A 15,693-nucleotide genomic window follows, 5' to 3' on the forward strand; every position below is an offset into this window, starting at 1 on the left:
CAGCAAGAAAGCCATTGCTAAGATGTCAGAATAAGACAAAGATGAGATATTATACTGCATAATTTCAATAAAAAAAACTGTGGTGTTGTAAAACTTTTGAAGGTACGTATGTACATACATAGAGAGAGAAAGGTAGATGTCAGGTACACTAAACTTAAGTAGCAGAGGAATTTTTTTGGGGGGGGGCGGCTTGTTTATTAAGCCACTTAATGCTCACCTGTGATTCATTCAAGCATTAAAAAGGCACCCAACTCCAGGGTTGGACCAGTTTTATAACCCTAACAGACAACTTGGCAAATAAACAATTTTAAATACCATTTTAGCCACTTTGTAGAAGGGCAGGAAGTACCCAGAACACAGCCATGTTGTTACTGTATTTAAACAATTCAAACAGAAACAGCAGTCTTCCGTTGATTATGGTGGTCCTATCTCAGTCCATCAGCCAGTCTATCTGCATCCCTCAGATTTTGTCAGTCTTTTTAAAGATACAAGTTATGTCTCTATTGAAATGGATTAGGCATTTGAGTTTTACCTTTTTAAATAGCCACCTTCCTTCTGGTGCAGCTATAAATCTCTGACGCGCTTTATTATTAAAGTTTAAAGAAGAGAAAAGAAAAAGTTTAAAGAACAGCTATACACTTGACTAGGTTTATCAACAATATTTTATAGCTAGAAAAGCAAATAAATGTAGAGAAATTTGGTAAGCTATGGGTACAACTTCCCTTGTCTTTCAACCCTTCTATGTCATATTAACAGGTACTGCTATTTCATGACCAGAGCTATGGAATCCACTATGAGTACACAGTGTCTTTAAACACAAGTCAGAACAGGAGCACTGAGGAACAAAGGGAACCAGAGTATCTCTACATCTGGACACATAGTAGCTGGCAAGATTGCAATGTCCATTGTGGAGGAGGTAAGCTCTCTACTTTATTTGGTTTGCTTTGTGAAACAAACAAAAATGAAGTAATACAGGGGAACTGAGACAAAAGGATGAAGCTAAACTCCAAACAATCAGGAACCGAGAATATAACTAATCAGGAAAATGCACAAAGAACTATATAAACAAAACTATAACCAGGAACTAAGGAAAAGAAAAACACGATTCAATTAACAAATAAATTAATGAATTAATTCAAAATAAAACAAAACTAGACAGTCCATCAAATCAAGACAGTGCGTAAACCTTCACAACCATGACAACATATGTGTGTACCGTAGACTTGATAGACCCAAATTAGGCAGGACACATTGAAAGGATTTTACTGAAGGATAAAAAACTGGCTTGAGTTTTGTCAACGGGGATGCAGCCCATACAGACAAAAATAACCAGAGGAGTGACTCCAAAAAAAGGCAGGTCATTAATGAGAAGCAGACCAAAAGAGAAATAAGTGGAACTTGTAGCCAATGGTAGAAATATTGTGTGATGATTATTGGGAAATAGGAAACAGATGAGCAGGTAGGGATGGAAATTGATAAGAATTTAGCAATAACGATTATTGAAATCACTTATCGATTTGATTTCTTATTGATTCTCATTTGGTTCTTACTGGCTTATTTGTCAAAGGTTTGTGCATGTTGGAGGTATTTCCCCATGTTGTTGTGATCTGTGTTAGGGTCACTGCTCAAAAATTAATGTAATACAAATATTACACAGAACACTTTTCTTAAAAGCAATGCAATATGTTACTTAATTACTCCATAGAGAAGGTAATTTTACTTGTTGATAAGAATCACATTGTCTCACAATTAATCATACCTACCATTTAATATAAACACGTACTCTTAAATCCCCCAAATTATTATCTAAAATATACAGAACACTTTCTAAAATAGATGAATCAATATCCCTTCCTATTGCAAAGTGGGAAGCAGATTTATCAGTAAGCTTAGACCAAAACTTCTGGTCTCAGGTATGCTTAAAAACCTTTAAATTGATTAAAAATCCCAGTCTGCAATTAATACCATACAAAATACTACATAGAGTGCACTATACTGGTCATCGGATGTTCAAGATGGGCTTTACATCTTCCAACAACTGCTCACACTGTCAAGGCAATACACCAGACAATTACATCCACGCCCTTTGGTTCTGTCCACCAGTGCAGAAGTTTTGGCGTGAGATATGTGAAGACTTATCAAAGTGTCTGAAATGGAACATTCCAGCCTCCCCTTTAGTGTGCTTGCTGAGCAACTTGGATGAGGTCACTGCAGAAATAAACACAGCCCACATTGTTTTTACAGCCCTATGCATTGCCAAGAAAACGGTCCTCCTTAACTGGAAAAATAAAAATAATCTTAATTCTAATCAATATAAAAACCATCTAATAGATCACATTAGTCTTGATACTGCCACCACATTTGATCAATCCCTTTGGGCTCCTTTGATCGGCTTCATCACCTAGTGGGGGTGGGGGGTCATGGTTTGGTCCTGCCTTCGCTATTGTGGTTGATGTGGAGGTTGGGATGGGCTTTAGGCGCCAGGAGAACCCCTAGAGACGTTATCCTGGAGGGCTCAACCCGGGGTTGTGGTCATAATCTGGTTAGTGGCTCTGGTCGCTCTTAGAGGGTGTTCTCCTCGTGGCTGTGTGCAGCGGGGCTGGGGGATGGTCTGTACTGGCGGATGTAGGTTACTGGCCTGGTGGCCTGGCTGCCCCTGAGTGGATCCGGGGCAGGCAGGGGCTTGAGGGTTGGGGTGCCGCCGTGCTAGTGCTCTGGCTGGGCCTTGGGGCTTCGGTCCTCGTCGGTGTGTCGCCGAGGTTGTGGGCGGGTGGGTGCACGGGGGCTCAGCCCTGGCGCAGGGGGCCTCTGGTGCATCGGCCTAACTGGGGGGCTCTTCAACTGGCAGGGAAGTTGTTCCATCCTTGCAGAAGTCCACTCTGCAGGTGGGGGAGAGACACAGGAGAGGTGGAGAATAAACCTAACCTGGGTGTCTGTTGTCTTGTGTAGTCTGGAGATGATTGAATGTTGGGGTGAGTATAGTTTCCTCTGCGGTGGGGTGGGCTTCCCCAGGTCCTGTGGGGCTTAGCGGTGCTGCTGCCATAGGCCCCGGTCTGGATGGGCCTGGGCTCCCTTGCCTTGGTGGGTACTAGAGGACGGGGGTGCCTACTGGGGTCAGCGGGGCAGCTGGCCCTAAGGAGGGGCATCTTGCCCCTCCCTTCTTTTCCTCCCCATCCCCGGCTGCCTCCCTCTTCCCGCTCCACCACACCCACCCACACAGGTAGGGCCTTGGGGTGCGGGTGTGTCACCAGGGTGCAGGGAGGCATTCCCCCCTCTGTCCCCTTCTGGCCACCTGTGCCTCAATTTTATTTCACAACTTAGACATCCACATTATTCACACTCTCAACACACACACACACATATATATATAGGGCCTTGAGGGTGACCATGTTAACTTGGCGCCCAGAGGGACGGTCTGTGTATTCAACCCTACCTCTGGCGCCGGTGCCCACCTCTCAATTTTAAATCCATGTAGACATTGAGGGTTCTCGGGAGGGGCCGTGCTAACACCTGCTGCTCTCTGGCAGCAGCACCATGCCCTCCCTTGTTTTAAATGCACTTTAGAACAACACGCAGCAACACTACACATGAGCGGGAGGAGGGAGGTATGGGGTCTTCACACACCCCCGTTCTCTACTAGCCATCGGGGCGGGGGGCTGGGAGGAGGTGTTGGCTGTCCGATTGGCCTCCCTGCTGCTGCTCCGTTTCCCCCTCTGGGGGCGAGGGTACCTGGACCCGGGGCATAGAGTATGTTTGGGGAGTATGATTGTGTGTACATGTCTATGTATGTCTGTCCCTACGTTGGGTGAGTGCTGAGTGTTTGTATATGTGTGCATGAGGGTGGGAAAGCATGTTTATGTCTGTGTGTGCCTGTTTGTCTGTGTCTATATGTCAGGTCGGGTCTTAGACTCCACCTCCCTGGGTACTCCCAGGCCCTCCAAGTGTGGAGGCCTATCTCCCCTCACCACACTCCCTGCTGGTAACTGATGCCCTCAGGGGTTGATGCATTGGTGGTTCTTGGTGTCCGGGGCTGGGCGCTCAGGTATGCACCAGCTCACTCCCGGTGGCTACTTGGCGGGGCCTGGTGCCTGTCGCTCGGTCAGGCCTCTTCCGGGGCAAAGGGGGCCCTCGGGCCTCCGGCCTCGGGGCCTGCAACTCGGTTCACTCTGGCACAGCTGGCTGCCGGCAGAGCCGGCGGGCACGCCAGTGCAGCCCCCTCTGGCTTCTGCTCCGTGGCTACTGGGTGACCCCCTCGTCTGGGGATCTCCTCAGCCCTTCCCAGGAGGGTAGCACGGATGCCCCTCCGGTGGTACTCCTTGGGCTCTCGCACTCTGGGGCCTCTGGATGTCTGGAGCCTGGATCTCCTCCATGCCTGCTTCATGCCCTGGGGGACGGGGCTATGGGCCTCCACACCCTCTAGCAGACCGTTACATGGGGAAACCTTTTGTATACAAGCGCATTGATCCACACAGGTGTGCACACGGGTGTTTACTGTTCGTAGAAATAAACTACACCTTTCTTAGCTGCTACTTCAAAGCACATTGTGCGCTGTCTGTCCTGTGTGCTGCACAACAACTTTCAATATTTAGTATTTACTGCTGTTCACACTTAGCTAGATTAACGTGATGGTGTTGTGTTTAGTATGTTGCTTTGTTTTTGTTTGGGTTTTTTTTGCTTGTCTTCTCTTCTTTTTCTCTCAACAGGTGATCCAGGAGATTTTTTTTTTCTCTTTGTCTTTGTAAGTGCCCTTTCTCACTGTCCCTTTTCCTTCTGTTTTCTTTTCCTTCCTCTCTTTCTTTCTCCCTTTCCTATCCCCCGTCATGTCTGTCCCATCTGTAACAACTGAAAATAAAATAAATAATAACAACAAAGTTTGATCAAATGGACCAATACGGCAATGCCATGATGATCCATTTGGCAAAATAAATCCATTTGGTATCCTTGTTGGTCTTCAGACAACAATTCTGACGGCTAAAGAACCAAATGGGACAGACAAAAAAATAAAAATAAAATAAAAATAAAAATATAAACACGTACACTACATTCCCACACAGCAACACAAATCCATCCACCCATAAATGGCCCCTTTGACTCCCCCCTTAAACCAGCGTTCCTCCCTGTCCAGGATGTGTACATCCTCATCATTGAAAGAGTGTCCACTGGCCTGTAGGTGTAAACAGACTGCGGAGTCCTGGCCTGATGAGGTGGCTCTTCTGTGTTGTGCTATTCGCTTCGCCAAAGGTTGTTTGGTTTCCCCGATGTATAAGTCCTGGCAATCCTCCTGGCACTTAACAGCATACACTATGTTACTCTGTTTGTGTCGGGGGACCTGATCCTTGTGGTGGACCAATTTTTGGCGCAGCATGTTTTCGGGTTTGAAAGCCACAGAGACTCTGTGTTTAAACAAAATGAACTCAACTGTTCCAATACTCCTGACACATACGGGATCACTAAGGGTTTTCACTTTGATGGCAGTTGTCTTTCTTCTCTCCTACATTGCCTGGAGCTTCTTTAGGCGCCTCCTCAGCTTTGAAAAATGCCCAGCTTAGATAAACACATTTACAGCCCATTGTTTGCCAGTCCTGCTAGTTTCAGTCACTGTGAAAAAGTACTGTTTATAAGCGTGGGGAAACCTGCAGTCAGCTGACCCTGAAAAAGTCACTTGGATGAGTGACGTTTCTCTTAGAGGCATGCCATCTTTCTGCATGCCAAGCATTGAAGGTTCTGAACCCTCATTTGCTCCAGATGCATTCATCAGAGTCTGAATGCGTGTGACGGCGAGTGGGATGAGCCGTGTGGAAAATAATAAAGGAGGATCCAATCACAGGCAAGAATGAAGGTGAGAGGGTGGTTTATTAAACACAAAATGAAATGGACAAAACAGCAAAACGGGACCGAAACTATCTAAACTGAGAACAACTAAACTACTGACACAAACCAGGACCTGAACATGAAGGAGGATGAGCGGAGGTAGCAGGCGACGGACAGCAGGGAGACACACAGATGAAGCAGGGTGGATACGCAGATGGACCAGCAACTACAATGACTAAAGACGTGACTTAAATACACAGAGAAACACAGGGAGATTGCACACAGGTGGTGGACACAGCTGGGAGTAATTAATGAGACGAGACAAGAGGTAAAACTGAACACACTCACATGAGACGCAGACTTTCACAATAAAACAGGAAACAAGAACACTACACCAAGACGCAGACCTGACACTGAGAGACAGACAGAGAATGACACATGGAACCTGAACTCACACAAAACATGAGAACACAAATCCTAAATACAAATAAACAGAAACATGGAACTCTAATAACAATAATCATCAGCACCATCACCAAAACACCAAGATAACTGAAACACAGTACCAGAGAAACATAAAGAATAATCCATGATGCAGAAAGTAAACCAAAACATAATAAACTCAAAATACTGGGTCCAAAAGACCCAGAACCGTAACAGTACCCCCCCTCTAAGGGCTGGGTCCCGACAGCCCGAAACAAAAAAGCACAAAGCACCAGGCCAGGGCGGGCGGAGGGGGTCCAGGACGGAGGGACAGAAAACAAACAAAAAACAAGGAGCACAAGAGTCCAAAAACACAGGAAAGCACATCAAAAACAAAACGAAACCAGAGCACAACAAGAGTCCACGAACAGTTCAGGGGGTCGATCCGGAGGTCGGCCACACAGGAGCCAAAACAGGTCAGGGGGCCGGCCATGCACACGGCAACGGGCAGACAATTCAGGGGGCCGACCGTGCACACAGCAACGGTGGCGACGGGCAAACAGTTCAGGAGGCCTACCACTCGGAAGGCAGTGGCGGCCACTGAGCAGATCCGGAGGTCGGCTGTGATGCCAGCAGCGGCGACGATCTCCCTCCGGAGGCCGGCCTCGACGGCCATAACGCCCAACTGGAGGCCTAGAAAGCGGCCAGCAGAGGCGAGGCGGAACAGGATGAGCTGGGTCCCATGACAGTGCGGCAACCGCAGGGCCAGACGTGGACGAGGCAGGGCCAGACGTGGACGAGGACGAGGCAGGGCCAGACGTGGACGAGTCTGACGAGGCAGGGCCAGACGTGGACGAGTCTGACGAGGCAGGGCCAGACGTGGACGAGTCTGACGAGGCAGGGCCAGACGTGGACGAGTCTGACGAGGCAGGGCCAGACGTGGACGAGTCTGACGAGGCAGGGCCAGACGTGGACGAGTCTGACGAGGCAGGGCCAGACGTGGACGAGTCTGACGAGGCTGGACCAGACGAAGGCAGAGCAGAAGCCGGACCAGACGAAGGCGGAGCAGAAGCCGGACCAGACGTGGATGAAGACACGGAGGCCGGACCAGGCGTGGATGAAGACACGGAGGCCGGACCTGACGGCGGCGGGACGGCTGCGGAACCTGACGGCAGCGGGACGGCTGCGGAACCTGACGGCGGTGATATTGATGCTGCAGGAGATGATGCTGCAGGAGATGATGCTGCAGGCACGGGGGATAGTTCAGCAGGTGACGGCTGAACTGACTTCCCCGGACCGTCAGCTGACATGAGGATGTGCTGGCTGGGTCCTCCAGGGCCCCCAGCAGACGAGGAGTGGTGCTGGGTGGGCTCCTCGGACCCACCAGCAGACGTGGCATGAGGCTGGACGGGCGACTCGGGCCCTCCAGCAGACGTGGCATGAGGCTGGACGGGCGACTCGGGCCCTCCAGCAGACGTGGCATGAGGCTGGACGGGCGACTCGGGCCCTCCAGCAGACGACACTTGAAGGTGGCTGGGTTCTCCCGAACCCCCAGCTGACGACACTTGAGGCTGGACGGGCGACTCTGGCCCTCCAGCTGACGACACTTGAGGCTGGACGGGCGACTCGGACCCTCCAGCTGACTTGGCTTGAGGCTGGACGGGCAACTCAGACCCTCCAGCTGACTTGGCTTGAGGCTGGACGGGCTCCTCGGAACCTCCAGCAGACGTGGCTTGAGGCTGACTGGGTTCTCCCGAACCCCAGCAGACGACACTTGAGGCTGGCTGGGTTCTCCCAAACCCCCAGCTAACGTGGCTTGAGACTGGACGGGCTCCTCGAGCCCTCCAGTGGAAACAGACACTGAAGCAGTAGGTACGCAGACCTCTGTCAGTGTGGACACTGGCTAGGACTGAGCAGCACAGTGGCTGGACTCAGGCAACAACAGTGGGATGCGGTCCTCAGAGGGCTGAAAGTGTTCCCCAATACACTCAGCAGAGGACGGAGGCGGACGGGTGAACTCACTTGGACTCACAGGGGGTGCTGAGAGCCGAGAATGTTCTGGTGAGTTCCCCGATGAAACTGCTGGCGCTGGCGTCTTGACCTCTAGGGGTCCAGAGTCAGCTGGTGAGCGACACCCAGCCTCTGGGGAGGCCCAAGAGGGAGTAAACATCTCTGAGGTGGCCAGCTTAAGAGAACCAGCAGATGTAATGATGAAGTGTGTTCCCTGCTTAGAATGAGACAGTGAGGATGGTGGCTGAATGGGTGAGTGAGCTGGCTGAACTGAGGGCAGCGTGGCTGCTGACTGAACTGAGGGCAGCGTGGCTGCTGACTGAACTGAGGGCAGCGTGGCTGCTGACTGAACTGAGGGCAGCGTGGCTGCTGACTGAACTGAGGGCAGCGTGGCTGCTGACTGAACTGAGGGCAGCGTGGCTGCTGACTGAACTGAGGGCAGCGTGGCTGCTGACTGAACTGAGGGCAGCGTTACAGGCCTGACATTTGACTGGGATGGAAGTGAGGACGGGATAATGGAGCGGACACGGTCATAAACTTGGAACGAGGATTCAGAACAGGCAGTCTTAGAGGCTACGAGCATGGGTGAGACGGGGAAATCATGGTTATCCTCAGTAGAAACACAAAAAATTGCCCCAGAAACCACAGTCACAGAAGCAACAGAATCAACAAAAGTGTCCCTTTCACTCACCACAGCCGGCTGATCTGACATTCTGAATTCCGGCTGTGGGGTGCCGCGCCGACGACGTGAACGTCGCTTCCTCCGTGGAGACGGCTCCGACAGGCCGGGTAACTCCTCATCCGGCGGTACGGACGGCACGTCCTCCATTGAAGCGAGCGGGCGAGCAGTGACGGCGGGGGGGTGAAGGTGTAGTTCGTGGAGAATGAAGTTTTGAACAGCGGGTGGAGTGAGTCCAATAGCCAGGGATAATCAGAGATAAGCTGTTGTAGCTTGTCTTCCACAGCATAGAGAAATGCTTCTCCCTCATGCTTTAGCCACAGGTTGATTAACTTGGAAGCTGAGTCCGTTATGAGCTTTCGAAGCTCCGTGGGTGGGGTGAATGCCGCTGGATCCATATCTGGCTGGTCCGTACTGTCACGGCGAGTGGGATGAGCCATGTGGAAAATAATAAAGGAGGATCCAATCACAGGCAAGAATGAAGGTGAGAGGGTGGTTTATTAAACACAAAATGAAATGGACAAAACAGCAAAACGGGACCGAAACTATCTAAACTGAGAACAACTAAACTACTGACACAAACCAGGACCTGAACATGAAGGAGGATGAGCGGAGGTAGCAGGCGACGGACAGCAGGGAGACACACAGATGAAGCAGGGTGGATACGCAGACGGACCAGCAACTACAATGACTAAAGACGTGACTTAAATACACAGAGAAACACAGGGAGATTGCACACAGGTGGTGGACACAGCTGGGAGTAATTAATGAGACGAGACAAGAGGTAAAACTGAACACACTCACATGAGACGCAGACTTTCACAATAAAACAGGAAACAAGAACACTACACCAAGACGCAGACCTGACACTGAGAGACAGACAGAGAATGACACATGGAACCTGAACTCACACAAAACATGAGAACACAAATCCTAAATACAAATAAACAGAAACATGGAACTCTAATAACAATAATCATCAGCACCATCACCAAAACACCAAGATAACTGAAACACAGTACCAGAGAAACATAAAGAATAATCCATGATGCAGAAAGTAAACCAAAACATAATAAACTCAAAATACTGGGTCCAAAAGACCCAGAACCGTAACAATGCGTGTGAATGTTTGATAGAAAGCACTTATATGTAGAGTAAAATTCTAGTATCACTGTATGTGAATGGGTGAATGTGGCATCTTGCATAAAGCACTGAGTGCTCCAATAGACTAGAAAAGCACTAAGTCCAACTAGTTCAAACTCAGACACGCATGATTATAATATAAAGTAGTTAATATGGTGTTATTAAAAAGGTGTTGCATTTTCCCCCTTAAATCCCACACTCAATTCTCTCAGCCAGTCTGATTTTTATGAGTAACTCAGCAGAAATGGGATAAAAAAATTCTTATTCCCTGCTCTTTTCTGGTATTTTATAACGGGTGGGATAAGGTATAGCACTTACACATATGTGTGTTTGTTTGTATGTCTGTGTGTGTTTTGTACAGGACAAAGGAGGACAGTGGTTTCATGTATGAGGATAGTTAACAAAACTATGGAGGTTGTTAACGATAGTTACTGTCAACCTGAAAACCGACCACAACCGCAAGTACGTCTCTGCAACACTCACCCCTGCCAGTACCGGTGAGACACACACACACACACACACACACACACACAAATAGCCATTGGAATAGATACAGTATTACATAATACATATACTTTATTTAGCCCATTTTTAGAAATTCTTTTGTTACAACAGTGATGATGTAGTTGTAATAATAATAACATAACAGAAGGTACAAATAACAAAATATGTATACTTTCCTACAAAACTCAGTAAACACATGAAATCTCAGGTCATGATTCATTTTCTCAACCATTTTTAGGCCATATTCAGACTGTAGTTCGTTCAGTCAATCAAGCAATTTATTTATAAGCACATTTAAAAACCAGCACAGGATGACCAAAGTGCTATACAAAGTTGGTTATCAATAGGTCAATGATTTGGGGGTTTTAGGAGCATTCATTGCACTATGCAGCACAATAATTTGTTGAAGTAATCTCTTTTTGTGTCCTGTTTGTTTTCAAAGATGAAAACCAGCACAAAGAGACTTCACAGCGATCACCATGGTGATTCGACTTTAGAAATATCACAAACAATCACCGCAAAGGATGGCTCACTTTATCACAGTAGTGGGCTGGGGTCAGCATTTACTCAGCTTTAACATCACTCTGGGTTTTTGGCTATGTTAGTATTAGCATGCTGTCTGTGCAGGTGCTCACGAAGAGCCGAAATTTTGTTAACAGTAAAATGCAGTTGTTCCTGTCCTGACGCAGTCTCCACTTTACCGCGCTTGTTTTGTGTTGTTTGTGCAATAAAAATAAAAGTAATGTCCATATCCATGCTGGAAACCGCGGAGTTATTGTACTCCTCTGACACACAAACTGAAATCAGCTTATCGTAGCGAGAGTGCAAGAACCGATAAGCAGGATAGATAGGCTGGCAATTCGGTTCTCGATTCCATCACCATCACTAACCACTATAGCTCTATAGAGCTGCTTCAACAGTCCAGGTATGGATCATGGTCCACTCAGACTCAATGTCCTCAGTCTCCTGACTTGCATGCTGTTGAAGCTTTGCAAGAAGTGAGAATTCTCATAGACCAGGGTCTCTTCCAGACTTTCACAGTGTGCCCTCACTATATAAGGGGCTATTTCCCACATACGCATGGACATCCCACAGTAGGAAAGTGACCCATCTGGGGACAATGGAGTCCCTAGCCTGAGTCTAACCCTTATTGATAAGCCCATCCTCTCGGCTTGTCACAGTGGGGCCCAATAGCCCCAATCCTGGTGAGATAACACAATCTACTTTTTTTTCTCCACCAAGGTGTCATTGTAATTGCATTTTCAGAGCACTAGATGCTGCTGGTAGTTTTATAATTTAGGATAATAACTTCACCTGAGTGATGACAGAAATGATCAGTTCAAGGTTTCACAATGGGTATTCTATAACCCAGTATTAGAGCACATAGGTGTGCCGTGAAACATGATCAGATGTGCCATGGAAGATCATCTGGTTCCACCTGATTAGTACTGTAAGCGATTGGCATAACGGGCAGAACGAATACATTCTCTTCCACTAGAGGGCAGTACAACTACCTGCTCTAATTAAATGGGTTGCCAACTGACAGTGAAATAGAAGAAGACAAAGTCATGCCGTAAGACGACGCTGTGCGTAATAGCAGTAGATAAATATTTGAAAAGAAAAAGTAGTCAGTTTGACCTGGGTCCTGGAGAAAATTCCGACCCAGATGAAGCCTCTAGCATGAGCAGTGGTCAGAAGAAAGCAAAAAAGGTCTACTGGGGACAAACCGAGCCAAATCCGCTATACCTGGTGCACGGGGAAAAATGATTAATGTGCTTTTTGTGACATCTTTGTTTGATGCTGTCCCCTGTGACTTTTATTATGTGAAATATGTGCTGTGGCTCCAAAAGGTTGGGAAACACTGCTCTAACCAGTGGATAACATCACAGAAGTTACATCCTTGTTTGTTCTACAATTCATTGGTATGAATGAACTCAAAATGTAAACAACTGATATTTTTCACAGGTGGATGACAGGTGAGTGGGGGCCTTGTTCTGTCATTTGTGGTAAAGGTCATCAGCAGAGGGAGGTGTTGTGTCTTTACCACCTACAGAACGGTTCAGTCATCCACACCAGGGACCTGTACTGCCAAGGAGGAAAACCTCCTGTTGTACAGGGCTGCGAGGGCCGCCTTTGCCTCACAGCGTGGGAAGCTTCAGAATGGTCCAAGGTATGGCACATGCACACTTTCTGTAATTTAATTTTAAGAAAACATGAAACTGTAAGAAGAGCCCTTAAGAGTATACTGGATGTATTTAATCTGTAAGATTAAGTGCATCCTATAAGAGGTGTACTGATTTGAAAACTGAATCAAATTCATCACCCAGAATATTTGGAAGTTACCTCATTTGGTGTATGATGTGCCCTTTTTCTGTAAGCATCTGCCAGATTCCTTCAAGTGCTGCAGTGTCAAGAATGCATATGTTCATGTCAGCTCCTTTAAGTAGCGTAGGAACAAAAAACCCTTGGATTTCAATCTAACAGAATCAACTTTTGGAGATTTACTTACCTGGATGATTGAGACTGCATCAAGACATTTCAATCTATATCTTTTTTATTATTATTCTTTTCTCCAGTGTTCATCAAATTGTGGTCAAGGTGTCCGCAGACGTACAGTGTTGTGTACAAACCCTCAGGGTCTGTGTGATCCATTGTCCCAGCCAACCCAAGAAGAATATTGTGAGGACTTCTCCAAATGTTACGAATGGAAAACTGGAGACTGGTCCAAGGTATGACAAAAGCAAATTCACTTATTTTTGCAGTCCGGCACTTTGGATCTTGAATAAGACTCATGTTTAAGTAACTTTTGTCTGTATATATATATATATATATATATATATATATATATATATATATATATATATTTTAAAAAGACCTCCCAGCCCATTGTTCCTTCGGTGGGCTGGTTTCTGTCATTTTGCAAATGTACTGTTTATAAGATTGGGGAAACCTGCAGTCAGCTGAGACTGAAGAAGTCACTTGGATGAGTGACGAAACGTTTCTGAAAATGCTACATCCAGATGAGCAGAATCAACTTTTGGAGTAAAGAGCTAAAGTTATGTTAGCAGTATAATGTTGTTGTTTCTGTTCTGGGGACAGTTAGCAATTTACCATTGCACTCTTATCCTTTTGTAAAGTGATGTCTATATCCACACTGTAGACCACCACTACTTTTCTCTTCTGGCTCACAAACTGAAATCAGCTGATTTTAGCACAAGTGGAACCTATAAGTAGGATCCATAGGCAAGCAGACTTACAACTGCTGTGAACCGGTTCTTAATCTTAATATTCTTATTATTGTATAATGTTGAAGTTGGCTAAATCTTGATTCTTGACTCTATCCTGATTTTCATTTAAAATTTTAATGCACTTTACATTTTTAATCAGAATCAGAATACTTTATTAATCCCTAAGGAAATTATTCCTCATTCCTCGTCATCATGCTCAAGGTTAATATGTGTATATATGAAAATGACAACAACAAATATACTTCTGCAGTGAAGTACATAAATCATTGCCAAACGAATCTCTCTCATGTGTGTAGACCATTCACCCTGTGTTATAGACTCGGGAATAAGTGTTTGAAATAATCTACCTCTGTTTAAAACAATGCCGTTAAAAGATGAATAAAATAACACCTACTGTAGTATTTCCTTGCTCTTAAGAGTTCTCACTTGTAAAATGATAATTTTACAGTTCCATTTAAAAATCTACCAAGTTCAGTAAAACCTCTGCAAACTGGCACTTTTCATTTGCTGTTTCAGTGCTCATCATCCTGTGGAAAGGGACTGCAGTCACGGGTGGTTCAGTGTATGCACAAAGTGACTGGTCGACATGGTAACAACTGCTCTGTGATGCTGAGACCACCAACATATCGATCCTGTCACAGTGGGAACTGTGATGAGAAAATTAATGCGAATACCATCACCTCCCCTAGGCTAGGTGAGACACTGATCGCAACTGCAGTTTGCATTTTTAAAGGATAAAGAGATGTTGCACACAGTACAGATTCACCTATACCTACTGAACAGCTAAAGTTGTAGAACACTAAGAAAACAGCTGCTATGTAATTTAAACAACTGGAACACTTTCTCTGCGGCACAAGCACAATTTACAAATGATTAAGGTCTGTTGAGTAATTTGCTTGATTAATAAATATACAGAAAAATCAGAATTAAACTTGCATTTAAATGTGTTTCATATCTTAATTATGATAGTTTTTGGAAAAATAAACAGAAATTTGTGTTTGTGTTCACTGTAACATTTATTTATTTATATTCACTGAGAACCTTTTGCTGTACACTGGTTGTAATACCATCCTTGCCTTCAGGCAACTGATGTTGTGATTTGGTGCTGTATAAATAAAATTGATTTGAACAAAACATCAGTTATTGTAGAGATGCAAAAAGAACTTTATGACTGGCTCTCACCAGGTTTTACTCATGTATGACGATTAAAGCCTGGTGTTAAGATAACATTTAGAATGAGATTTACGTTAGGGTTGTTTATGTTAGGGTATTTGTTTGTTCTTAGTGAAACCTAGGGGTAAGAGGAATCTCAGTGAAGGTCCTCACAAAAAAAAAAAACCCAAAATATATTCCAGTGTGTGTATTCATTCTCCCACCATGACAGCCCCATTCTACCCACCCCCTGTGTACATAACAGAGCTGTAATTCAGTTCAGTTCAATTCATTCATACAGCACTAAATCAAAAAAAACCTCAGGGCACTAAGGTAGACCCTACAATAATACATATAGAGAAAAACCCAACAATCATATGACCCCCTATGAACAAGCACTTTGGCAACAGTGGGAAAGAAAAACTCCCTTTTAACAGGAAGAAACCTCCGGCAGAACCAGGCTCAGGGAGGGGCGGCCATCTGCTGCGACCGGTTGGGGTGAGAGAAGGAAGACAGGACAAAAGTCATGCTGTGGAAGAGAGCCAGAGATTAATAATAAGTATGATTCAATGCAGAGAGCTCTGTTAACGCATACTGAGTGAGAAAGGTGACTGACGAAGAAATACTCATGGGAATCCCCCAGCAGCCTACACCTATTGCAGCATAACTAAGGGAGGATTCAGAGTTACCTGATCCAGCCCTAATTATTTGTTTTAGCAAAAA

The 15,693-nt window shown here is 46.0% G+C and overlaps 1 protein-coding gene across 3 annotated transcripts in view; it reads left to right on the forward strand.

Moving 5' to 3' along the window:
* The window catches only part of adamts17 (ADAM metallopeptidase with thrombospondin type 1 motif, 17), a 244,039-nt gene that overhangs the window by 223,726 nt on the left and 4,620 nt on the right, over positions 1-15,693 (forward strand). For 2 of the 3 annotated variants that reach the window (XM_039598209.1, XM_039598238.1), the window contains 5 exons: positions 757-916; positions 10,428-10,563; positions 12,536-12,740; positions 13,147-13,299; positions 14,335-14,512. In XM_039598209.1, coding sequence (XP_039454143.1) covers positions 757-916; positions 10,428-10,563; positions 12,536-12,740; positions 13,147-13,299; positions 14,335-14,512 — 832 coding nt within the window. The remainder of the gene's footprint in view (positions 1-756; positions 917-10,427; positions 10,564-12,535; positions 12,741-13,146; positions 13,300-14,334; positions 14,513-15,693) is intronic. The other variant, XM_039598269.1, reaches the window with a different exon arrangement.

Source organism: Oreochromis aureus, linkage group 1 (assembly GCF_013358895.1).
Source record: "Oreochromis aureus strain Israel breed Guangdong linkage group 1, ZZ_aureus, whole genome shotgun sequence".
Lineage (NCBI taxonomy): Eukaryota > Metazoa > Chordata > Actinopteri > Cichliformes > Cichlidae > Oreochromis > Oreochromis aureus.